At 38.5% G+C, this 26,696-nt stretch overlaps 1 protein-coding gene and 1 long non-coding RNA gene across 6 annotated transcripts in view; one reads left to right on the forward strand and one right to left on the reverse strand.

Annotated features, from left to right (window-relative positions):
• Nucleotides 1-24,398, forward strand: part of LOC110069245 (uncharacterized) — a 30,809-nt gene extending 6,411 nt beyond the window's left edge. For 3 of the 4 annotated variants that reach the window (XM_020776757.2, XM_089294840.1, XM_020776749.2), the window contains 21 exons: nt 10,653-10,760; nt 11,674-12,069; nt 12,714-12,977; nt 13,437-13,712; nt 13,912-14,196; nt 14,517-14,801; nt 15,249-15,554; nt 15,864-15,953; nt 16,202-16,261; nt 16,606-16,743; nt 17,200-17,260; nt 17,503-17,563; nt 17,805-18,285; nt 18,606-18,716; nt 19,278-19,465; nt 19,791-19,913; nt 20,135-20,205; nt 20,297-20,337; nt 20,563-20,659; nt 21,174-21,273; nt 21,820-24,398. In XM_020776757.2, coding sequence (XP_020632416.2) covers nt 10,691-10,760; nt 11,674-12,069; nt 12,714-12,977; nt 13,437-13,712; nt 13,912-14,196; nt 14,517-14,801; nt 15,249-15,554; nt 15,864-15,953; nt 16,202-16,261; nt 16,606-16,743; nt 17,200-17,260; nt 17,503-17,563; nt 17,805-18,285; nt 18,606-18,716; nt 19,278-19,465; nt 19,791-19,913; nt 20,135-20,205; nt 20,297-20,337; nt 20,563-20,659; nt 21,174-21,273; nt 21,820-21,885 — 3,570 coding nt within the window. In that variant the 5' untranslated portion in view covers nt 10,653-10,690 and the 3' untranslated portion in view covers nt 21,886-24,398. Of the gene's footprint in view, nt 1-7,971; nt 8,546-10,652; nt 10,761-11,673; nt 12,070-12,713; nt 12,978-13,436; nt 13,713-13,911; nt 14,197-14,516; nt 14,802-15,248; nt 15,555-15,863; nt 15,954-16,201; nt 16,262-16,605; nt 16,744-17,199; nt 17,261-17,502; nt 17,564-17,804; nt 18,286-18,605; nt 18,717-19,277; nt 19,466-19,790; nt 19,914-20,134; nt 20,206-20,296; nt 20,338-20,562; nt 20,660-21,173; nt 21,274-21,819 lie in introns of those variants that run through there. The other variant, XM_020776742.2, reaches the window with a different exon arrangement.
• On the reverse strand, nt 1-26,696 carry LOC110069268 (uncharacterized). Of its 2 annotated transcripts, none has more exons than XR_016208808.1 (4): nt 26,020-26,696; nt 10,134-10,190; nt 1,435-5,527; nt 1-879 (listed from the first exon to the last, which is right to left on the reverse strand). It is a non-coding gene; the product is annotated as an uncharacterized LOC110069268 (long non-coding RNA). The 2 variants fall into 2 exon arrangements; XR_016208809.1 differs by having other exon boundaries at nt 1-830; nt 26,020-26,695.

A 26,696-nucleotide genomic window follows, 5' to 3' on the forward strand; every position in this document is an offset into this window, starting at 1 on the left:
TTGCGAAAGATCCTCAACATATCTTCGTATTTGTCACTTCAAAAGCAGATCAATCAGATATAACATGATAAGGTTACCTTGCTAAGTTCTGAACTAAAAGGAAAGACCAAAAGCGAATATGGCGGGGTACGAGGGACATGATGTTCTCTTAAATTGATTACAAGAAAAACAGAGCTTGTTTAATTTGGTTAGAACCGAAAAGCTTATAAACAATTACCGGAATGAAAAAGAAAGCAAATCAAGGTAACTAAACCGACCTCCATGTCTCTGCTGATTAAGATTACGACCCAGGATATGTACTGTGGAGAGAGGGAGGGTGCGAGGGAGTTGTGATTAAGACAAAACAAACAAAACAAAATACACAGAAGAACTGTACTACTGAAACTAACGCAAACACAGTCAGACGTTGCGGCGAATCGTCATTTTATGCCATGCTGGGATCTCAGCCAAACTCTCAATGTGACACTGCGGACTGAACAGTCTACAAACATCACTCAAGCCCTCGAGCGCTCTTAAAGGCCAGGGTCAGGAATTCTCTAGAGCAAAATTATGTTTAAGCAGATGTTTGATGATTCTACTGAAAAATCGCCAGCAGTCCATGAAATGTTGCTTTCTGCTAAAAGTCATGTGGTATGTCACGTGATACCTTGCTTCATTTGGCAGCATTGCCATTTCTGCAGCTTCATAGGCACATGAGCGGTACAGAAAAGCACAGTTCTCCCATATTTGATGGATGGACGACTTTGCACTGACTGACAGTTTTGGCGTTTGGGACTGTCAAAGGAATATTGTGCTGCAGTTTAGGTCAGCTCCTGTCATAGCACTTGTTGCTGGAGAGTAAAAAGCGAACAACAGGTTGGCCATTGGTCAACTCTTTTTCTGTTAATAACATTTATACAGTAGGTTAACTTTTTTTTAAAGAAGAGATCAAAGAAAGAATGCATGCTTCCGATGTCTTACATTCCCTTTGTAATATGCGTTTTAGACCTAACCTTGTAACATTTTTTTAAAAAAGGTCATTTGCCTCATTACCATAAGAAAGCGCCTTTTGAATTGATTTCTGCCAGATTTGAAAAAAAAAATTGCATTCCACGCCTAGTGAACGTCATTAAACATGGATAACAGGCGTTTCGCCGCCTCTGAAATTCCACCGTGTCAAGTCTCAACGATATGATCACAAAGCCACTATGTTCTGAAAACACACGGCACACGAATAAAAACACTCGCTATCGTATTGCTAGCTCGCGACCACCGATGACTTCAGTCAAGAAACGCGTTAAATGAACAATAAGAGGCATTCAATCTAACTTATGTGGCACCAAAAATAACCTGCGAGTTTTTAGATGGCTTTTAAAAAAATATTAGCTTGAATTGTCAGTCGCCACCCACACGGCGGGAGCCGGACGGCTGACATTTCAGGCAAAGAATAATTACCTGGCTTTAGCGAGAATGTAAGAGTCTTCAAATACAAAGACGCCCATCTGAGTTGGAATCGAGGGCGCCATAAAGTTCGAATAATCGTTTAAAAACGAGCGTAATTTTCAGACGTTACGCTTAATCACCTTTCAGGTCACAGATGAAAATACTGTTGGAAATATGATAAACCGAACAGCAAACTTTTTATATATGATGATTTATCGATTGACCTTGAAATCGATATTACTAGACTGTAATTATAACGCGAATCGCGTGGCAACTGTCACGTTTTGAATCAGGTAACCTTTTTTGAGCAAAACAAAGTTGACTTTGACCTTATAAATTTGTAGAAAGAGGAGTTGCTCGAAAAAAAGTTAAAGAAAGTCGGATATACGCTGTTACTCGCACAGCGCTCTTTTGTTTACTTTAAAACTCTTGACATTTTACTTTTGACCTTGCGAACTAAACCCGCCAAACACCAGAAATACTTGCACGCTAGCATAATAATCTGACGTGAGAAATGCAAAACATCCCGGCAACAGGAAGTTGTCTCATTATTGTCTATTCTATTCATAGCTCGTGCTTGCCCATGATTGGGTAAACTTGAATAACACTTGATTTTTGGCTTGAAATATATAAAACGTAGGTTTTTGGATCGCAGTTTCTTATATACTTCTCCCTTAAACAATTAGACGTCTCGTTTTCGTTTTCTTCGAGCAAACTCAATAGCGCCTTGTTCACTTGTTTATAAAAGAATGATATTTTCTTAACATGCCCAGGCTGAATAGTCTTATATTACTTTCGACCTACAGCTCAAAATATTCTGTGTACATTCGTAGACTGCGGAGCCGATTGTACGTTTATTCAAGTTAGGTAAAACGTAGCAGGAATATGATTGACTTGTCAAATAGAACTCTTTGATGTTATTTATCTATTGTGCCCTTGCTTTATCGATTCAACTTAAACGTGCTTACGTTTGTACTGTTGCGTTAGCTCTTTTGCAAGGGTAAAATAAAGTTTATTTAAAAACGTTATGTGACTTAATTGTGTTCTATTTGTTCATCAATGCGCAAACAAATTCTTAACAAAATCTCTGCCTTGGGTATACAATTCATATATAAGTGTCACTTACTATTTCATCCTCGATATTTTCATATTTTTACAAATGTATAAGAATCTTACAATAAGATTCTTATAACTGAGACAAAAAAAATGCAGAAATAAGAGAGGATTAATGATGTTAGGCACTGTAGTTTAGTATTTGTGTTAAAGTCGGAAGTTTGAACCGGCTAAGCGATGTTTCAGCCCTTTCAACATAAGGTCTGCGATTGTCAAATCACCAGGAAATTCTAATTAATCATGTGACATTCTTACTAGAACTGTCAGTTCACGCTACAATCGAATTCACGGATGTTGACCAAAGGAACAGCGAGTTAATATCACAATGGTCCAATTATATGTGAAACCTTGCTGTGTTTTGTGTTCTACGTTTCATTGCTGGAATATTGTTTTAATCCATTCGGCGTAAATTACACCATGTTGTGAATTTCTTGTTTTTATTTCCGTAATGAAACTACCGTGCAAAACCAAGACTCCACCAAAGTGATTCAATGCGCCGCGATCTGGTTACATCTCGTTCTAAACATGATGATTATGGAATAACGTTTAGTCGAAGCAGCAAAAGAGAAGAATGTTCGTTTGAATTTCTGAAAACATTTTAGCTACAAAAAGGACATAATTAGACACCAATAATTGGAAAGAGTACACCGGCTCGAAATAACCTAATTGCAGGAAAATACATTTAGGATTTTGCATATAACGCCGGCATTATTTTGAGCATAAAAGTGAGGTAAAAGAATTGAGAATTATGTCGGAATAATAGTGACAAGACTAAGGAGGCTGATGATCTGGGTCTTCGGCAAGCTGAGAGTAATCTGTTACTACTTGGTGGTCTCAACATGAAAGATAGCTTCCAAATTGGGCTTCAGCAAGCAAGAACATTTTGCTAATTCAACCCTCTTCTGCTGCACCAGAGCAAGTTATTCTCATTACTAGAAAACTCATTTCGTAATAGTCAAGCCAGAGCAATGGAGAATTACACTGAAGCGCTCACGCCTCAATAATTTAAGTGAAGATATTATCTTTTTGATGTTTGCATAGTGGAGCATAAAAGTGACTCCTCTTGAGCATGATAGTGGGACTTTTTGAGCATCGAGCATTAGCATAATAGTGAAAAATCTGAACATAATGTGTAAAGCCCTATCAGTGAACCTAGTGTATCAAGAGAAATGTATTTTACATTCCCTAAAGAACGTGTTATTAGCTAAGGGGTCGTCTAATTCTATAATTTGTTACGTGTTGGCGTCTGAGAAGTCAAAACACGGTTGCCATGGAAAATAAGGAGTGCTGAGTGCGTTCTACAATGCTCATTTTCCATTTAACCCGTCAGGGTATCTCCTACGTATTTTGACCCCTCAGATTTGACGTTAATCCTTCCATTAGGTGACGTGGACAAAGCGTAACAAAACAGAAGATCACGACCCCGTAGAATTGCCTAAGTATATGTAATTATTGTGTATCAAGACAAAAGAGGGGAACGAAAGCTGAGCCGTAAGTACAGAGCATCAGTGTGGCAGGCAAATTCCTTCAGGGGTAAACTGCATACTCCTTCACGGTGTTGTCCACGAAAGGGTATTAACTGACAAACCAAGCAATGCTAAGGGCTTTTTACGTGCAGTCTTTGCGTATCAAAAGCACTCTACAGAAGACCACTTATTAATCATGTGTTCAGTTACTTTTAGTCTTTGAATAGGTTTGTTTGCTTTTCTTGCATTCTATTATCGTTATTGTCTAAAACAATTGCGTGTTAATTTAATAATTGGTAACTAATATGTTAGTTTTGGGTGTTGTGTTCTACATGTTAATCTGCATACAAATTTTCTTTCACTATCTTCGGTGTTTCAAGGTGATGCAGCAGATATATATTTTTGGCACGTGTCTATCTCGATAATTTGGATTATTGTGGTAAAATCGCGCACTGCAAAACCAATACCCCTTCATGGGAATTTAGCTGCATCATGCTGGGATGAAACTGATTTAATCCGATAATTGAACGGGTTGCTGTGCAGTTAAGCGGCAAAAATTTTGGGATACAATCACGCTTTAAACATTTGTGATCACGTCAATTGAATAACAAACGGCAAAGACTAGTTCATTTACTGTTACAACTTTACGGTTAAATAAAGCAAAACGACTATTACGAACTCTTGTACAACAGTCGAGTTTGATGATATAGAAATCACAGTTCATATTTCCACAAAACCTTCCCTAAGAGCAAGGGTTTTCCTTTTACAACAAGCTGGAATTCACTACAGACTCTTTTATACAACAACTTCGCTCACTGATTTGCCGTCGACAAAAACAAGCAAAATCAACAGGAACAACAAAAAACGAAAAACTATGAAAGCATGAAGTCCTTTGATCAATCCAATTTTTGAGTGCTTTTTCAACTCTTCATTTGAAACGATAATTATTCTTGTTGATCATAAAGCCCATGAAATTATTTGTTGATTTGATATTTTTGACCATTCTGAAATAAATACTCTGAGGTTCAACAATACGTTTCTACGTGATAAATCCACATTCTATGCGTGTTGCGTGCGACTGAACAAAGATACTTAGTCAACGCGGCATGCAATGTATGACGGGGCATCTTTTGATAACTAACACTCGGATGTTTACTCAACAAATTAAAGAATCATTTGCTTAGTTATAAATTCAAACTTTTTGTCTTTTGTGCTCGATCTACCCGCTGAAAGAGCTTTAAGGAAGTTACCAAAAGCCAATGGCCAACGTTTTACAGTGATTTGTACCATGCCAATATTGCTCACATACTGCTCACACGCTAAGTTCATTCTGACAATCCGAACGATATGACGGAGCCAGATGTCTTACCACTGCCGGTGCCTTTTTTTGCATGAAGCGACTAGATGTGTTGCTAATCCATAGGTGGCGTGTTAGTACGTCACAGGATAGCTTTCAGGCTCAGTGGCATCCGTACTGTTTGGCAGAACTGAAGCACATTAAAGGAGCTGCGTCATGAAACTCACACCTTAAAAAAAGGAAAAAATTGGCCAAATTTGTCGAGTTTGTCGAAATCCGTCTTAAAAGGACACGTTCATGGCAATTTGCTACATCAGTGATTACAGAAGCGGTAAAATTATGACAGAGTGCCTTCGCTTGTACTCCAAATGTTTCTAGACTGCACCGAGATCATCAAGATGAAGATATTCACGGACTTAATAACAAGAGAACAAATTGGAATTGGTTTAATCAAGCGATTTTCCAAGAAACGACAACAAAATTTGAAACCCCTTCCCAGACGTTTTTAATTTGACATCACAACCGTCCCTTGTAGCCCTCTTTTTATAACTTCAGTGCACTTTCAATGTAATTTCTAACGAAACTTATAAGCATTATATTAAGGTTTCAATCTATGCAATCATGTCTTTTAGGTTGTCTAGGTTGTGACTTTTCGCAGTAACACTTATGTAACTGCTCCTTTAAGGTTTCTCAGTCGAAGCCATATCCTTGTTTATTTATTTATATTTTTGTACTTCTTTGGTGTTCTTCCACCTTAGAAAAATATTATTGATAATTTCCCTTCAATGTAAAAGTGAAGAGAGAAGTGATTGAGATATCGTGACATTGCCTCTTAAAAAACTCGTCTTGTTTTAAGCCAAGAGGGCGTTAGAGAGGTCTACAGCAATACTGAAGAAAAATAATAGACATCACGCGTCGCTCAAGAGCTGGTAATTTCAAAGATGTATCGGCTGTTTCATGTGACGTTCTCTTACTTTGATTGTAATTCTTTACTTCTTTCGTATTTTAACCTTTTCTTTTCATAAGGTATTATCCATTTTTCTTGGCATGTTACTTTTCAATTATCGGTGGAAATGAAGGCGGAAGATGTTTTAAAAAATTCATCAGGGCGGTCCACGCGACAAAATGTTAGGCTGTCATCACCTCCATTGAACGAACGAAGATTCTCAGTCTGATCTGAGCAATTTTTGCCAATTGTCAAAACTGACAGATCTTTCAATTCATCTTAAAGCAAAACATCATTTGAGTTGGCATTTTTCCGCGAAGAGGTGTTCAATTTCTTTTGTGATTGACATTTTTGGGCAAAAAATAAATGCTGGTTTGTAAGTAGACCACGTTTTTTGGCAGTTCGAACAGAATTTGGTGGAGACAAGATATGGCGAGACTTTGGAAGAGCTAGTAGCTGTTTGTCGGCCTAGTGCAAATGGTCATGCCTACCTTAAACGAAAGATCTTTTGTGTTCACGTGTGCCTTATTGTGACGTAAATCAGTGTTATTAGCCCATAGCGTGATAACTGCCTATCATTTGATACGGTCGCGTTCAGCACCTGAGAGCCACGTGACAACGGTCTGTCATGTGGTTTAAACTATAACATACGAACACCGGGATATATAAATTTTGCGCTTTTGTTGCAGCTCTGTGGGGGTTTTGGTTGTTAGAAAGACTTACGACAGAACATTTATCGTCCGGGGACTATCTTACACGTTTGCGTGCGTGGAGCTCTAGAACCACACAATTGATAACGTGCTCGAGTGGCTTGCGCGAGCCCTTGTACCTTTCAAAAAATTTAGAGAATGCACGTAAACCAGAGGACATATGCATATATAGGTTTCAATTCATAATACATAGCAGTTTTGCCAATATATTGTTGTTGCTACAATAATTTATATATTTATTCATTCTATGGTAACATTTTGCTCAGTTGTTTCCGTAACATGTTCAGTTGTGTTTTTAATCAAAAGCGATGTGATTGAGTGGTTGCATTGAATCAGTCTGTCTACATTTTGCCGTATTAAGCCGATCACCTTAATTTTCCTACATGTTTTACACGTGAACCAAAAACTCTCCCAGAAAATTAGGATTAATTTTGCGTCCTGACGAACTTTGACTACAGTAGTTCACGGGCAAATGATTATCGGATTGCGCCGTACGGTTGAATATCAGTAACAAGTCAAGAGACTTGTATTTTATCTGAGTCCGGATTGTTATTAAACTTGACGGACTTTCTATGCTTAGTATCAAACATCTAGTGATGAGTTGTTTTCACCCAGCAGGCAGTAAATTTTCATCTCTTCAGATTTCGTATTAACTTTTAAGTCCAAGTTAAGTCTCCTATCGCTTCATAATGCAGCCTAAATCTTATTTACACAAGAGCAAATTCCGACCAACCACTTTTTCGCTTCGAACCCTAGTTTAGGTAAGAAAACAACTCCTGCACATGCAGCAGCACAATTTTCGGCTGCATTAATGTAAAACATTGGTTATCTGGTTCAAATGGCTTGGTGTTTAGCACCATATGCACTTAAGGCCTTATATCTTATTGGTAAATTCACCAGTAAGTTAGCCATATGTGGCTTCAAATGGCCAAATGGCCCAGTTACTTACGAACTAAACGTTTTGCAGATTAGCACACAATATACGGTATTAACCGAAACGTTGTTTTCTTCATGAAAAACGCACATGCGCCACTTTGGTGTACCTGAGCTCTCTGCAGTCCGTTAATGTAAATGTTAGCCAAAAAGGCGTGACCTATTCATTTCAATTTATCCTCCCTTTCTGCCCGCGTGTGATGTTCGAACAAGCGAAAAACCAAAAACGGAATACACAAGATTCGGTGGCGCTTCCTTAAGCAATTTCTGTTGTTCTATTTTCCTATATAGTTTTTTTTTATAAATCGTAGATAATTCTCTATTTTCATATTTTGGGGGTATTCTGTCATTTATCATTGGGCCATTATTTCCGTTTAACTGTCAGAATTTGGGTGACCAGACTGTATAAGACCGTTTTTGCTTCAACAGTAAGATGTCAGTAAGATTGTCAGTAAGTTTGTCAGTTGTGAGATTAGCTCATCCATACACGCAATTTTGGCATATGTGTGATCAGTCGAACAAAGTTCGTTTCCCAGACTATGACTCTATAAGACTCATTTAAATATCGGTGCTGGGCTGCACAGAGCGAGTGAAACATTGCCGGGGTGCGGAGCTGAACAGGGTGAACAGGCGTAGAAGACTTGAGTTATCACCGAGGGTACAGTAGCTCTATTTTATTGTTCTTTAGTTGTATCTAGAGTAAAATGTAGTCACCTCGCCAAATTTTAACGTACGTGTTCACTCTTTATTTGAATGGCTATGATAAGGATCGATCATTTGCCAAAGGCCGGCTTGCCAGTGGTTAACATTTGATGAATTTGAACACATGTAATACCGATAAAATCTATTTGTTAATGGATTGCCCAATCCAATGAAGGAAAATCTGCGAACAAATCAAACTGACAAAAGCAGTATCCTGAGAATACAGCTGGCCTAGGCTCGCCCTCTCCAGCCGTTCTTCACGGGGAGGAGCAAAGTGACCGGACGCGAGAGAGCGGCAGAAACCGAGCCTACAACTGGCCCTGAGAGGCGGCCGTATTCGCACGCTAAACAACTAGAGAAGATGAACAAAGTAAAACCAAAATCTAACTGGTTCCACAGTACTTACGATTAAACTTCGTCAACCTGGCTTTCATTTTTTTTTTTAAAAAAAAAAGAAAAAAATTACACACGCGCTGAAATCACACACGTCACCCTTTGAACATAAAGCGTCTATTTATTGATTAATTCATTTAATTTTCTGCCGATGATTCTTTCTTATTAGGGTTAGTATCGCTCATCGGTAATGGACGACGCTTTTATTCCTATCGTCGGTGTTGTTTTTTTTCATTTTTTAAGCTTGCCTGTGGACTTTTTTTTTTCAAAAGTTGAAGCTAGCCTGTCCATTGCCTGCGATAGACAACCTGCTGATCACTATGACTACTACTCTGGATCAAAATGACAAAATTTTACACATAATATAAGGCTACACGTGCCTTATCCTGCACGCGCAAGGAAGCGACGAGAGTACAAGAGGATTGGTGAGACACGAGCCGGACGCGTGTGCTTCTCTTTACTTCCTAAGTGCATTTGACACTTCCTCGAGTACTTTATAATAGAGCAAAGCACGGCCAAGCTTTTTTTTGTTATTGTTTTATAATTAAGCGTTACTTTTTTTTTCTGAGAAATTGGCCACACACCATTATAACTCTTAGGTTGTTTTGGCCGCAGAGTATGACGGCCTCAAGGGTCGTGCGTGATTGCATTAACGTTTGTCTTTCCAATTGTATTCGTGAATTTTCTTTTTGTTCGCGAGAGGAGTGAATTCGGTAACAATCTAAAGCTTCACGTGCGAACGGTGTCACGAGTTTGTACTCTCATAATGCAAGCCTCTCAAACCAATGAGAGCGCTTGTTTCATTGGCACTTGTTTATAACTGTACTTATCTCTCAGGTTCTAAGGACTCGTGAGCCAATTGAATCCCTTTTCACATATCTCGACTTTCTTTTGATACACTGGAGTTTGTACTATGGCAACAGTCAATAAAATCACGAGATCTTTCCCAAGCTACGTGGACCCCAATAGGCCATTTTCTAAATATATCGTGAACTGGCTCATCCTAATGTTTGTCATTATCGTAACGAATTTTCTATATTTCAGCACCCTCTCTTTTTTTTACCGCTCTGTCACTCAGCGATGTAAGGATGAAACTAGGGACTCTTTTGTAACTTACAATTATCCGCGTACAAATCAAGCGGCGTACTCACCATAAGGATCAGACCATCATCCTGGTAATTAAGGGGGCTATGTCATGAACATGATTTCTAAAAGGCAAAAGCCAGAAAACATCATTACATCAAAGAAAACTTCAATAAAATAATGGTCAAATGTTTTTTAAAAATTTTAATAAAACTACCATACCACAGCACTGAAGCTATTAAAGTAGAGGATCTTGAATTAAACAGTTCAAATTTTGCCCTTGCGTGTTGGGAAAATCTCCTAAACGTTATGACTATTCTTCAATTTAGCTTGGTGCTATTAGCTATTAGCTTTCGTACGTGCTTGAGCGAAAAACCTTGATCATCATTTTAGCACGTTTTTGACTAGACATGCAGCAACTGGTCCCCTTGATGTCGTTCCTTTAACATGAGAGATCATTAGGATATTTTGTCAGGTAACAGGACATCATGGGTAGCGGGATGACCCAAAAAAGAACAGGAAAAGAAAGACTATTTCGAAAACGTGGACATATACTTATGTGAATTTGTTTCGATTGCTGTTTACAGAATCTAGTTGTGTTTGGCATCAAGACGCTGAAAGCAAGATGGCTCTTCTTCAAGTAGCCACACTCTTTGCGTCCTGGTATTTTCTACAATTCAGCCTCACCAACGGCAGTAAGTTGCATTGATTTTAACATAACTAATTACCTCAATAGGTGAATGACGACCATTTTACTTGCCTTCTTTCCAAAAACAAACATTCTAAGTAAATTATGCATCAATACTCCTTATGTCTCACTATTAAACACGCACGATTGTGAAAGATTTCTTGAAGCAATTTATGCAAGCGGCTGTGTGCAAATAGATTTGAATTGCAAACAAGTTTGAGTTGAGATGAAAGATATATATATTTATATAATAATTAAATGAATGCGCGCTCTCTGATTGGTCAATCAGCTATGGTTTATTGTGCCAGTAAACTCGTGGAAATTTCGCGTGTCTTCTGAATTATTATATAAAAGCAATAGACCACAAGTTTTTATGGTTTAGAGGCATGATAAATCACTTGGGATGTTGGAAGAACACTCGAAGAATTCGTAAATCGCTGCGGCTCGTGAGTTACGAATTCTTGTCGTGTTCTTCCAACATCCCGCGTGGTTTATCAGCCTATAAACCATGAAAACTTGTGGTCTATTGCTTAAATATATATATATAATATGCTCGCGTGATGAAAACGGTTGAAATGAACAGCACGCGCGCTTGCAAAACCTAAGTCGCACCGAGTGCTCGCGCTAAATTTACAAACTTTGATATGTGCTACGTTAACTGTACTTTAGAATAAACTTACGTATATATATATTTATATACACACACCGTCTGGAGACAGCTAGAGGTCAGGAGGACCCATAGAAATTGCCATTGGACAGATCTGTAAACGGGCTAAGCGAGATCGAAAAGGTAGCTGGGTAGATAGGCTTCCCAAACATTAAGGGACAAATTCTTGAACTGGTCCTTTCATTACGTGTTAAGAGGATGCAAGGATTTAGGAGCACAACACGTTAATATAACTAGCTATCCTTTTTTTCAGAGAGTCCTGGAACAAAATTTACAAAGACACCTCCAAACCCGTTGTATGTGCCATTAGGCTCTACCGCCAGGTTTAAGTGGGAGTTCACGTTTGGTGATTCCAAAGATTGGGGTAAATTTTTCCAGATCATTTGGGGCAAAACAGACAACAGTTACAGTTATATGAGGACAAAATACATCACAGTTATCAAAGATGGAGGTGTTTTTTTCAATTCCGCACTTGACTATTCAATAAGATCCAGAGCTAAGTGGAATGGAAATATCTCTCAGCAACAGGGATGTCAAATAGAGTTCATCTTAAAAAATGTGTCTAAGTCGGACCAAACTACATATGGTTGCACGACTGACCTTGCTGGCGAGCCTGTCAAAGATGGTCCGATAAATCTGGTCGTTACAGGTAAGTGTGCATGACTTGATGTATGAACTAACTTTTTCGCAATGTTTGAATTTAGCATTTAACTAAAGGAAGTCTCAAAATGACAGGGCATTAAGAATAAAAGTGTTGAACTAAACAACAACAAAAAATGAACATGAGTGGCCATGCTGGGTAGAGAAAGCGAACAGATCAGATAAACTGTTTCTCTCGCATTTAAAAGGACTATACCAGCCGAGAGACGCCGAAACAAACGAGAAAAGGAAAAGTTTTCTATATTGTTGTATCCCCAGATCAGATAGTTTTTCGTACATCTGAAGAACTTTAATCAATCACAATTAATTAATAGTTTAAAGTAATCGAAATCAAATAGTTTTTCATGATTTGCATCTCTTTCCAATAGTACAATTTAGGGTACCATTCAACACTCCTTCAATCAACAGGAAAAAAATATATAACCGTTTGCTCGGATATTTATCCCAACCATAACAGATGGATCAAATGGGACTGTCATTTTTATCATTATACGATTTTTTCCCATAGCACATTTGAGGGGGCCATTCATTGAGGGCCTTTTAAGAGCCATTTCATTGCCCCTTCATTGGGAGAAAATCGTGACTGTCTGTTTAGGCATTTAAGGGACATTTACTCCAATTTTAATTATTTAGAACGACCAACCATAAACAATGGACGAAATCGGACTCTAGATGTTGAGGAAGGAGATCATGATGTACCTTTACGTTGTGACGCAAATGGTGACCCTATACCTTTGGTGACGTGGAAGAAAGATGGTCAAATATTACAACAGAGCAACACAACGAAGAGCTATTTTCTCACAAACATCGAGCTGAGAACTGCTGGTACCTATGTTTGCACTGCCAAAAACAGAGCTGGGTCGATTTCTCAGAGTATTTTGGTGAGAGTTATACGATGTAAGTACTACTGCCTTGTCCCGTCTAGATTACCCAGTGTAGATTCTTAGTTTAACCTTTAAAACTTCTCTTCGTCCCTTTTACCAATGTTACTATGATTTCCATCTCACATCAGGTTAGTCGATCATTCATGGTGTGTATATTGGACATGCATCGAGGCTAGTATATCGCTTAGGCGAAAGATCAATTTCCCAGCTGATAGAAGGTTTATGAATATTAGACTCGTTCGTCTCAGAACTAGTAAACGCAACGTTGCCACACATACCCAACTGGTTAAGTCCTGTCTTGATATCAATGTACAAATTCATATTTTTCATTTCATATTTTTTCTTGCAACGTTTGGCCTCCAGTTGACGCAGTTACGAGTACCGGATACGCTTTGATATGCAATCAAATTAAACATGTTAAATATAGTAACGCTATTCCACTCATTCAACTTTTCGTTTTGCCTATTATTAGATAGACCCCATTTCAATAAAAGCGCTTCTTCAAATGCTGTTGTTAAATCATGGATTGGCCAAGTGACGACCATGAAGTGCGCAGTGAATGCAAATCCTCTGGCTAAAATCACCTGGTTTAAAGATGGCCAAGTAATATTAGATGGTGTTAACTCTACGAATGAAATAAGTACGTTGACGCTGGTGCCTAAAACTGTGAACGACTTTGGCTTGTACTCGTGTAATGCTACAAACAGCAAAGGAACAGTATGGTATCACATAACAATGGAGCAACTTCGTAAGTACTTGAGTATTATTTTTTTGCAGTAGAATGAAATAACTGATCGAATGGAAGGGTCTTTCAATATTCATCAATATCTGAAGACAAAACAAAGCACATGGCAAGAATGGTGATCAGCTGTAAAATATGCCAGTTTAATGAAATTGCAAGCTTTCAGTGATCGTTATATAATTAGGATTTCCTTTTCATATTTCAGATCCTCCCGGCCCACCTGTAATAGCGACATTCACGGCAAACGTATTGGCGTTGAATGTCACGTGGAGTCCATCGCCTGACAATGGTGGTAGCCGCATATTGGATTACAACACAACATTACTTGATGTGAACAGAACTGTGCTTCAGCAACACAGAGGAATAAAAACAACGTCGATTACCCTTCAAAATGTGCAGCAGAACAGGACGTACATATTTGTTGTGCAAGCGAGAAACGTTGTTGGCTATGGAAAGTCTGCAAACGCCAGTGTTACAACACTTGAAGCAGGTAAAGGATAGCTCTGTTGTTGAATCGGTAGGTTGATTGAGCATTAACTTATACAGACGGACAAATGGACAGACAGACAGTCAGTCAGTCGTCAGGCTGGCAGGCAAGGAGGCAGGCAATAAGTCAGGTAAGAAGGTAGACAAGGGGCAGGCAGTCAATCAGTCAGTTAGACAGTCAGTCAGTCAAGCAGGCAGGCAGACAGAAGGTCATTCATTCATTCAGTCAGTCATACAGTCAGTCAGTCAGTCAGTCAGTCAACTAGATTCACTCAGCCATGTAGAAAATCGCTATGTGCTCATTCATACATGTTTTCTTTACAGATCCACCCGACCCGCCATATATGACAGTTGTGTCGAGTGTATTGTCGTTGAACGTAACCTGGAGCTCTTCAGTTCAAGAAAACATCATCAGGATATTGGACTATAGAATTAAAGTGTTCGATGATATTACCCTCAAACGGGTTCGGCAATACAACAGGATAACCTCTTCATCATTAGTTATTGAGAATTTAAAAAGAAACAGGACTTACATCGTGATCATACAAGCAAGAAATGAAGTCGGTTACGGGAAATCCGCGAACATCAGTGCAACAACTCTTCTAGCAGGTACAACTAATCACTCACTTAGCTGAAACTTTGTGCTGCTTGATTTTATTGATTTATTGATTTATTGATTTATTTATTTTCAATCATCCCAAATTGATAGTTTTTGCGTGCCTGTGTACGCGGATTATTATCTTTTTGGAGCGACTTTGCAATTAAATTTACGGGTTGGAAATTTCGTTCCTCATCTTCAAACGGTCAAAACCGGTGGAAAATCACTTTCAGCTAGACCTGTTATCGTGTTCGCCAGAGATCTTACTAACAAGCAATTATCTTGTAAGATAATAATATTCTACTGCAAAGGCTCCCTTGGTCAAAAATTTTAATCATAATAGGGAATCAACCAATTAAGTCACAACTTGAGGACACATATGTCTATAACGTTGTTTTTTGGCCCACCTGCTCGGGAAAAAATTGTTCCTAAGTTTTTTGTTCCTTTTATCCCCACAGGACCACCTGATGCTCCTTCTGTGACAAACATCACTGTTGATGGAAAACAATGCTCACTGCAATGGTTGAAGCCGTACAATGGTAAAAGCCCTATCGTGATGTACACTGTTTACATCTGGGTATCTACAACCACGCGAGGCCCGCGCAACAAGGAAAGGGTGAATTCCTGGAATACAACGGAGTCACATTATACTAAGGAACTTGAATGGGCCCAAAACTACACAGTATCGGTATCGGCATGGAACAGATATGGAGAGAGTTCTCCTGGATTGGAGAGAAACTTTACAACTGGACAAGTTCCACAAGGTAACTGAGCTGTCTGTTTAACTAATTATCGTAACAGGGTCTGAAAGGGATGGGCCCTGATCTCGCATTCCTGCTTCAGACAAATCACAAAGCAAACTAGCATCTTTGATGCTACAGAACAAAAGTGAAATACTCAGCAATTAAGAAGGAATTAGGAACTGAGTTGGATTGTATTTGTTTATTCTCGGCATTCAAACTGTCTTGACGATTTGGAAAATTAAAGAGCCCTGCTTAAATTTCAAACCAAAGTAACGAACTATAATCCGTACTTTCTCAAACATCTTTATTGTTTGTCATTTTGCTTTGTAGAAGTAACTACAACAGTAGGGACTAGTACTGCAGTCACTTCAACGGACTCCGCTGTTGTCACGTACTCTCCTGTTATTACTTACACACGAGGTAGGTCTGTTTTTATTTCGAGAAGCACTTAAAAGACAGCCATGGCAGAAACAACTCAAACGATTGGAGCTGAGCAACAGGTTTTCCGTCCAATCAAATATTGCGATAAAACTTTCACATTTTGTTTAATTGCTTTCCTTAACAAATCCATTTTACAGCATTCTCGAGAACAATATACACTCGAACTTAGTCTTGTCTGCTTTAGCAAAGTATAGGCAAGATTTTTCACATAATTTTTGTTCTTGCAGAGTCAACTTCCACAGTGGGTACTGAAGTGTTTCTGACAGAGTTCCCGTCTGTAACACTAGGTAGGTGTTATGTGACGCTTACATGACGCTTAAGATTGCCACCGTTTCCGAATGGTCTTTGCTAAATCCAAAAACACGGAAAACGAATTCCAACTGTACTTAAAAAGCAACTTCCTCTCGCTCGTGGGATGACTGCAATTTGTTTTACTTTGAGCTTGTATTACATCTTTGCACTTGTCACGTTTTTGTTCTCGTTTTACATGAAAGCTACGCTATCGTTTAAGCCAATCAGTATTCAGTAATCCTGATTATAGCAAATAACTTGCCGAGTCAGTTTTGTTATAGAGCCATGTGTCTGTGTCAGCGTTTGATTAACTATAATTTCACGGATTCGTTTTCTTTAGAGGACGCAACAAAGGATTCAGGCTCCAAGAGTGAAAGCAGAAAGAGCAGTTTCTCGTACCTCACTCCGCTCTGGATTGTAATGTTAGCGGTTGCTGTACCAACTACCGTGTTCATGATTTGGAGAGCCACTAAGAAATGTAAGTGACGATATGTATCTAGTTTTGGAATTTCCAGACACTTAGTCCTCCGTGCTTCCCTCCACCCAGGTATATACGGGTATAGATAAACGTTGCTCCTTTTAAGCGTTGAATTGAGGTTGGGGAAATCTGACAGAAACTAATAAATTGTGGAAAGTAAGTCTTGTTGAGCAAGCATTCCTCGTCTAGGAGGTTGTAGGTTCTTAGGGTTAGGTTAGGTTTTTTTTTTCGGGGGGGGGGGGGTTGGTGGTCAACATTTAATCTACATATCTTGCTATCCGTTTAAATAGCGTTTTTAAACCTGCAACAGTAAACATACGATTTAAGGGATTCGTGATTGAGTAGGTCTGTGTGAGACTAAAACGCTCTCTAATGCCATAATTCTGTAACCAAATTATGATGGCTTCTAATTGTATAGTAATTAAAATAACATATAATGGTCCTTCATGCTTTCAGTTTTCGGTTCTTCCTGTTGCAAAAGGGGATGCAGATGTAAGAGATCGACACAACCTGACAAGTAGGTATCTCGAGTTCTTTTTGTTTCACTTTTAACTGAACGTAAATCACAAAAAAAGACAACATGAAAATTATTTTCCACAAGAACAACATATTTCAGATTCCTAGTGTCACATCGCCAAGAGATTTCTAATTAACTCAGCACTAAAATGTAACCCAGTATATTTTCGTTTGACGTTGTGCTACATTTTCTTCGCGTACTTATTAGACCTTGAGCTTATTCAGTCTTTACTCTCCTTACAGAGACAGTGAACTCGGTAACAGTTCCTCGCTTTCTACAATGGAGGAACTAAAGGAAAGAACGGTAAGCACTTCTTCAACTTACAGAAAATTATAATTCTAGAAGCTTTTTGTCAGAGTGGAAACACAAGGGTAAAAAGGGAGGATAAGGCAACTACGACAAATAAAAATGTCCAAAATGTAAAACCTCGGAGACTGTGATAACAATTCGCAAAGAGGAAAATTAACTACTTGTTTCAATAATAGGATAAGTAGTATTTAATTTGCAATAACAGTTTTTTTTGTCCTTAATGATTCCTTTGCAGGCTGAGAATGAATACGAAACTATAACGGAAATCCTAGAGGTTCATTATAACCACGGACAATCAATCGAAGATGTGAAAAGCCATGGATCTGGGTCACCAGGGACACAACCCTATGGCCCAGGAAAAATTTCGGCCTACGATCATCTATATGAACAACCTGCTGGACTCTGTAAATACACGAAAGAATCCAGTTTTATTGACAAACTGGGAGAAGAAAATGGAGGGTTGAAATCTGGACTAGGAATGTTTGAAAACCACTATTCACATCTTAAACACGGGCATACGCCAATCAACAGACCACCTGCAGTAAAAGATACAAGATTCATAGTTCCTCCGACACCCAAGTGGGAAATCCCGCGGGACAGGCTTAAAATCGAAAGAACCATAGGTAATGGCGAGTTTGGACTTGTTAAAAAGGGTTGCGCATTGAACGTCAGCAAACATGGCGGATGGACAGTTGTTGCGGTGAAAACACTGAAAGGCAAGTCAAGTTTTCTTGTATTCCTGAAACTCCGCTCTGTGAGCATAGACTAATCACCTCTTTCCTGAGTAGTAACGTCCTCTTCCGATTTCTTTCGCAAAAATAATCCAAGATGGCGGTTGATGGCCAGACGATTTTCTCGCAGAAATAGAGGGATTGTTCACAGCCAATGGAAACACTGATATGTTATTTTTTACGGCGATTTTCAAGAAAATAGACCTATTTTACAGTGTTATCTTAAACTGGCAATTTTTTAATGTTACAAAGCACTCTTTTCGTCCTACCGAAATTTAATTTTGCTAATACTGTTTTATTTTTAGATGGTGCAAATGAATCTCAGCGCAAAGACCTGCAATCAGAACTTAACGTGATGAAAGAACTGGCACCACATAAACACGTGGTGGAACTACTGGCTTGCATTACTAAATCAGGTATGAAATTTCTTCAATGGCCCGCCCATCATTCCGCAATTACATCATAGTGGCAGCGTGTCAGCCAAATTAAAATCGCAGAGTTTTGAATCTTAGATTTTTGTATGGAGAAAGACATCCACCCTCTATCCATGTGGCACTTATAGGGTACAGTCTAGTTTCTCTTCCAGTTTACATAAAGTTTATACACGATTTATTTGTTCCTTGCTCGTCAGTTTCGATATTGTTCTACTCCCAGAGACTACCCAGCCGAGTTAATTTACACCGTTATTTATTGCAAGGGTCACAAATTCGCGAATTGTCCTGTTCCTCTGTCATGGCTTTCTTGTTGCTTAACAACTTATCAGAAATGTTTCCTGTTACTGCCCAAATTTCTAAAGTACTCCACTCCAACTTACTAGCTTCTGAGATTTCCTTTCTGAGATTTCCCTTCCTGTTGTAATTGGAATGTTGGCGATAAAGCGTATGCTCTATGAGCTACCATGCCGAGAACGTTAAGAAACAATGAGTCTTGTTTCTAATATGAATCTTAGTCGATGAAGGAATTTCTTTTTTTTTCAGAGCCCTTGTGTGTAGTTACGGAATTTGCACCTTATGGAGACTTGCTAGGTTTCTTGCGAAAGAAACGTGGCTTAAAAGACAACTACTACAACATTGAACATCTCCCCAAAAGGAACCTGACATCCCGACAGCTGATGAGATTTGCATGGGAGATAGCCGATGGAATGGCATATTTGAGCTCTGTGAAGGTAAGCTGCGCTTGGAGTCCGCCAGTTGTAAAATATAGGCTTTTGAATGCGCTTATAATGCAGTTGTTCTTATGAGTTAAACTCATGCTTTTACTCTGTGGTGAAGGGATTTATTTCAAATTGGAGGAACGCTTAAACCGAAATGGTAGGTTGGCCGGTGCCCGGGGAGGGGGTTGGAAGAGAAGGTGCAGTGGGAGCGCCTTGACAGTTAGTAACCGACAGAACCGGAGTGCTACCACAGTCTTTTTTCTTTGATTGTTTTATTCTCTATCGAAAAACGTACCACAAATATCATGCATTTTATTTTTATATTTATTATTTATAGGTTATTCATCGTGACTTAGCAGCCAGAAATATCCTGCTGGGTGAAAATCTGACATGTAAAGTGACAGACTTTGGGATGGCGCGAGACATTCAGGGACAGGACATGTACCAAAAAACTTCTGGTGTAAGTGATAACATAAGTTAGTTCTACTTCTTATTTAGCTCGTGCGCAGTTACCCAACACCTTTGTTTGCTGCTTTACCTAACCTACACCTCGTTTCCGACTTGACCAGATCACTAAGAAGTCAGGAAGCGCAGGACTGGAGGCGTAGATTAATAACATTTAGTACCACAGTTCTACTAAAATGACTGATTGGTGGCTTGTTTTTTTTTGTTTTTTTTCAGGGTCGCCTTCCAGTAAAATGGACAGCTATCGAGGCTTTGCTACACGGACGATACACAACAAAAAGCGACGTGTGAGTGTTAAACTCGAGTTAGTCCGGATAGCATGAATTCCGTAATTGAACTTCGTTTTAATATTAATTTTCCATTGTCTTTGATAACCAGGTGGAGCTTTGGAGTGCTCCTGTTTGAGATATTCACTATAGGTAATTTTCATTTTTATTATGTTTAATTAACTAGCTCATTCTAAGTTCCCAAGAATATTTGTCTTATCTACTTATTTTTTTCATTATTGACTGCCAGATCGATTGAGTGATTGGTTGATTGCATAATTGATTGAATGAATGATTGACTCGTTAACTTATCGACTTACTGACTGATTCCAAACGCTAGCTTGACTGACAGAGATAACTGTATTCCCCTCTCATAAGGTGGCTCTCCGTACCCTGGCATGGATGTACTAGAGTTGATTGAAAAATTGGCAGGTGGCTACAGAATGGAAAAACCGAGACATTTACGTGACGAAGTGTGAGTAAATCCCATTTCACTTTTGTGTCAAGTCTATCGTGCGTGTTTGAACTTGGCCAGGAGCTCGTAACTTTAGAGTGTTTACCTTTTATATAGATACTGCGTCTATGAATATAATTCGCGTTTCTGACCACAGTTTTTTTAATGGTAAATTCATCCTCGTTTCGTGCCTCTTTGCTAACAAAATATCTTACTTGGAATGCGTAATGTTAAGACACTCGAGAATACCTCCTCATTGCCTTTGATAGGTTCAATACTGAACAGAGCACAACTTGTTTTGGTCCTTAATAAAAACACCTAATAACCTCGTGAAGAAGAATACCCAAAACACCACCTTTTTGCCTTTGACAGGTTCAATATTGAATAAAGCTTAAAATACTCAGAAGAAAAACTCGTAAAGAAAGACAGTCGAAGACATGTTCTCTTTACTCGTTTTTGTCTCGAGCCGTTTAAAGTTCATACCTTGTCCCGTTGTTAGTGTTCAGTTGATCACGTTGGGCATGTTCTGTTTCAGGTATGCTGTTATGCGCTCATGTTGGCATGAAGACCCAGATAAGAGATTAACATTTAGACAGCTACACAGGGCTTTAAATAAACTAGACAAGGAAATCCAGGTACAGTCAAGCAACGGAACGTAAACTTGAGTACAGAAACTACAGAAGCTAAAACAAAAACGTCCAAACTCCGAAATTTAAGCAACTACATTTCGCCTCTATCCCACCGGGGTACTCCCAGAAAAACTGGGTGGGTGTGTGCGGCCTGTTTCCCAAATCTCTTACCATATTTAAGACCAAAATCTGCGATTTTGCCTACCCTATTTATGACCTGACGAGAATTCCGATACCCTATTTGAGATCGGACCCTTAAATCAATACCTTAGTTCCTTAGTTCAGACCAATGTTAAAGGCAACGTCTATATGCTTTTATTAGGTAGGATAGCTTTTTCTAAAAAAACATACCCAGTTCAAGACTAGAAGGCAAAAACCATACCCTATTTGAGACGAAAATGACCAAAAAGACCAAAACGGCTAGAAAACCATACCCTTTGGGGTCCGAGTTTTGTCCCCGAGTTAAAGGCGCACAGCCAAGCGTTAGGTCCAAAACGGGCACTGCTTCATCCAACAATTCGTTTAATTATTGTTATATTTTTTACCTTTCAGAACTGCGTGAACTTGGCAACCTATAATGGAAAACTCTATGAAGACTTCAAAATGCCTTCTAACTAAGGCTTAACGATCCAACAGACCTACTTGCACTGGGTTGAACTAAAGCCTACTCTATTTGCAAGCCGGAAGCCATCCGTTTGCAGTCTCAAATTTACCTATAACCAGCTGTGGAAAAAAAACTGTTGCTGTTTTGTCGGTGTAACTAGAGCTGGTGATTTAACACTCTTGCAATGACCGGCAAGTCATTAATTAAATAATTTATTAGCCATACATGTAATATAATAATCAATAAACTTATCACCAAGGAGAGAAGCCGCCAAACAATTGATTTTCAGTTAAAACTACTTGCTGTTAAATAAGCTTAGTCACCTCCAATGTACCTTGACGGATGCAGACTAAAATTTTCAAGTTCATCGCTCGTATTTCGTCTTGATCTTATACTGTTGTCTTGCTGGAGTTTTTGTCCAGCTGAGAGAATTATATTTTGTGACCTTGCCAACCTGATTTGAAGGGGTTTTTTGTTAGCTGGAAAATGAATCTTCAGTAATATTTAACGATTATTCCACGAGCTCAGCGTTGGATATGAGATGGTAGATGATATATGAGATGGTAGATAGGTGTATAATCATCTCATATCACCAAGCGCGAGTGGAATAATTGTTTTATTAAAAACGCCCCCAAAAATATAGCAAACTGAACTAAAATAAAACTAAAAACGCCCCAAGAAATCACGCTTAGGCTTACCATATCTGTAGAGCATGGTATAATGGCTCATAAGCCATGATGGCGTAAGCCAATGAAAACTCTCAAATTGCATTATCCAATGATCCAGTTTTTAATAATTCGTGATATTGCTTCTTTTATCAATAGAGCGATTTAAAATAATAACGATTAGCGATGTTCTAGACAATGATTAACTTACGTTCAGTTTTCAATGGAATGATATACACTGTTATTAGAATGTTGCTTATAGAAGCTTACATTCTTTTCAAGAATTAACCACAACACAAACTAGAGTATCAGCTACTACTAAAGTTGAAATTATTGACGAAGTCTAACATAAAGACCTCATGCGCAGTTTAAATTTGTGGTTATTTTTTCAAAAGAGAGAACAAATTCCGCTCATTATTAATTGATTAATTAATTAATTACTTAATTGATTAACTCATTTTCAGAGTTTAATTTTTCCTTACATTCCTAGACAGGTGATAAGAATAAAGAATGAAATCCTCAGTTGGAGCATTTTAAAAGTCTTGAAAACATTTAAAAAATGTATGAAAGTTAACCCGGACAATTAAGATTTCATTTTGGAACTGAAGAGCGAATATATACGTGTTGGGCATTCAGTGAATGTATAAAAATCGGTAACTTTGATAGAAAGTAACTTAAGAACGTGTAGAAAGTACAAAACAGAATAACAATTACCCGAAATGAATTCCAAGCAGTGGGAAACAGTAAAGTGAGAAACATTTCAGTATTTCACTTTATTTTATTTTCACTTAAAATATGTATATTTTACTTTAAATTCATATTTATATTATCCATATAGATAGTTTTAAGCAGTGATTTTTTTCCAACTAAGGATTTGCTCAGTGTGCCTAATAAGCAGGAAATATCGACACAAAGTCTGCATGGACAAATAAATACGTTATATGTTAGTAAGTCACCGTCATCTGTCTGTCCTCAGTTTACTTCTTTTCTTCAAAATCACCTTTCTGCTTTCTGCTTGCCCCAAGCTCACTTTACTTCCCATAAAAAGTTCTGAAAGTAGGGAAGAATAATTCGCATTTCCCAGCCCAAGGTATACCCAAAATCATTTTCCAGCCTATTTTTATCCAGATTTTAGTCCCAATCCCAACGTTTTATTTGTGATTCCCAGTCCCAGTGACCAGTGATCCAGATTCTAGTTTTCCAGTGGAAAACAAAAACAAAAACGAAACAAAAAAAAAAACAGGCAAATCCCAGTTTCAAGTCCCTCTTCACAGTGGCTTTACAGTATGATTATTTGAGGACAAATTATAGCTGATACAGATTTTAAGTAAAGTACTCGCTTGTAGCGTCACAAGCAGTTAAATGTAATCATCTTTGTGGTGGCGTCTTCTCTTTAAAATAGGAGATGTCAGAAATAACTTTTTTGTAATTATTGAAATTAATGTAATTATTGTTTGTGACAAAGAAAGTATTTACAAAACAAACGGGTATCTAGATGGGCCCGTATAAATGTAAGATGCTCAGGTCAAAATTTAATTTAAGTCCCCGTTGTTTGTCTGTTGTTAGTGAAAGTTTTGAAGGGAATTCGTCGAGACACGATTTGTTGGTGTGTTGAAATGTTGTGGTTAAAACATGATATGCCAGTTTTAAATTTGCGAAAAATCGAGATCCGTTACCTTCAACAACGCACCCACACTCAATACTTTCCAAAATCAGGCGGAAATATATCGAAATATAATGTCCCAGTTCTATTTTATTGTAACATCGGGTAAAATAACGACTAGCACAAGTATTATTGTAAAGAATATTATTTTAATAAGGATCAGAGAAAACAGGTTGTACATTAAAATGAAGGAAAGCAACGTTTGTGTCCTAAGTAGTGGCTCTCCTGACTTCTTCACTTTGCGGACGTCTCGCAGAACTGCCAAGAAATAGCGTCCTGTATTTTACACGAGACCAGCGAAAGTCTCTAGCCTTTTCTAAATACTACTCTTGGCGTGGTCTGACATCACCTGAGTTGGCTGTGGTCGCATGACAACTTACTGGAGATCGATTGTTTGCTAAGAAGAGCTAGTCGCATTGTCCTCAAAAGCTCTCAGGAATTGGCTACTGATGCCATCATCGAACGATTAGAATGGAAATCGCTTATCCAGAGACGAAGGGAACATATCAAATTATTTCGTAATTAAGAATTAACACTACGAGTGGCATTTGAAAATTCTCTCAAAATTCGGCAAGTATAATTTGAAAGAATTTTCAAATATCAGGAGTAGCTTAAATACTTAATTGCTCGAGCTTTCATACGTTGACTCATTTGTTAGATGACTGAGAAAATTAAGAACACGCTCGCGTAAAGTTGCGCTGCAGTAAAAATATAAATTTGACGATAAATTAAATTTGCCTGCTCTCAGCTACAAAGAAGTAATTTTGTCAGTCATATTACAATCCTTATTATTAAGTGTTTATCTTTTGTATGGCCTCTTCATGGTTTATCTATGTTGCTGCATGACGAGGAAATAATCAAAATAATACCAAATGGGGGAAGTACTGTTATGGAGTGTTCCACTCTTTGAGCTCATACTTAGGGTGGAAATTGCATTACGTAATGACGACGAAACGGATCTGAAGGCATTCAAAGGTAAACTATGGTGACTTATTTTTTTAGGCGTCCTCCTAGCATCGCCGTTATCATTGCTTATTACAAGTTCCCTTTTTAAATAACGTTTTTAAAGAATGCTGAAGGCAGATGGAGGGGGCAATACCTTGAAGATTTTGATGTTTTCATAACACTCTTCATCTTTAGCTACATGGTCGCATGCAGACACACATAACACAACTTCATCCCGGGATCACGGTTTCTCATTGTCGGTGTATATACGTACAAATGATACAGCTCAGAAAGTTCAGGATTTTTAAAGCTACAATTAACAAAGTCTCTGGTTGTAATACATAACTGTTCAGCTGGAGTTTCGTCGGAGATAGAGGAGAGATTGCAGTTGTAGAAGAAAGGCCAATATTGATGTACAAAGACGAGTATTTTGGTGGCAACTCTCAGAAGAAGAAAAAACTTTCATAAACACGCGTATCAACAAGATTAATGAGTTGATAACTGATACTTGTTGAAGATTAGAGTGATAGTTTTCAGTTTTCCAAACTGGCAAAGTTTCAAGACCCTTTCCATTCATTTGTTTTCGTTCGTGATTTTCAAACGCCATATAAACCTTCCGTCGTCAATTATAACGCGCTGATAACACATGCGCCAGGCCAAGAAGGATAAAATCATTTTGTAGACGGTGTAGTGCACGCATTTTCAGACGGCGCGCGAGTTATCCGCATTTTATTAGCTTGCGATCGACAAGGTTCGCCGCCATGTTGAATTAGGTAAGAAGGGCGGGGTGTGGATTTGAACTGAATTCGACTTTAAACTCTCCAGTCTATCGCCTTATTTCCTTTAAAAAGCTAATCTAAAGTTTAAAATCTTACCTGGTGTTCTTTTCTTGCCGTTCTAGCACTTCTGAATGCCATTTGATTGATCCGACGCGTACTAAAGAGGAGACAAAGCAGCACAGGAGATATCACCAACCGGATGAAGACCAGTTCGAAAAGCTCGCTATAAGCATCTTTAAACCCGCCACAGCTCAATCTTAGCCCTCCACGTCACAAAAGTAATGAACATGTCCATCTCTAATGTATTATTTCACGCCTGACAAGACGAATTTTGACGGCGAATTCTTCTTTTGAATATTCGCAACTTTGGTTACGAATCGCCTGCGATTGACGATAAAACAACCCCGGGTCGAGGACTAAATCAATCCCATCTATGGGAGGCCGCGGGAAAGCTCTGGCCACCAAGCACAACTCACTCCCACTACGGTTAGTACCCGGATTTGAACGAGTCACGGCAAGCGGGCAGAGGTTAGGTTTGAATTTCTTGTCGTATATATAGAAAATTGTTTGTACGCTTAATTCTAATTAACCCAAATAAGGTACCTCTAGAGTGTGTGTGCCAAAATCTTTAGCTATGTAGAAGTTTTTTACAATCTTTTATTACGGCTACATAATAAGGAAGTGCTGCGACAAATGCAAAACAAAATGGGGGTCACCGACTTCGTTTTGAAGCTACTGTGAAAGAATAATCCGATCAGTAAGAACGGGTGCAG

Source organism: Orbicella faveolata, unplaced genomic scaffold, assembly GCF_042242905.1.
Source record: "Orbicella faveolata isolate gen_17 unplaced genomic scaffold, um_ofav_v1 contig_25, whole genome shotgun sequence".
Taxonomy (NCBI): Eukaryota; Metazoa; Cnidaria; class Anthozoa; order Scleractinia; family Merulinidae; genus Orbicella; species Orbicella faveolata.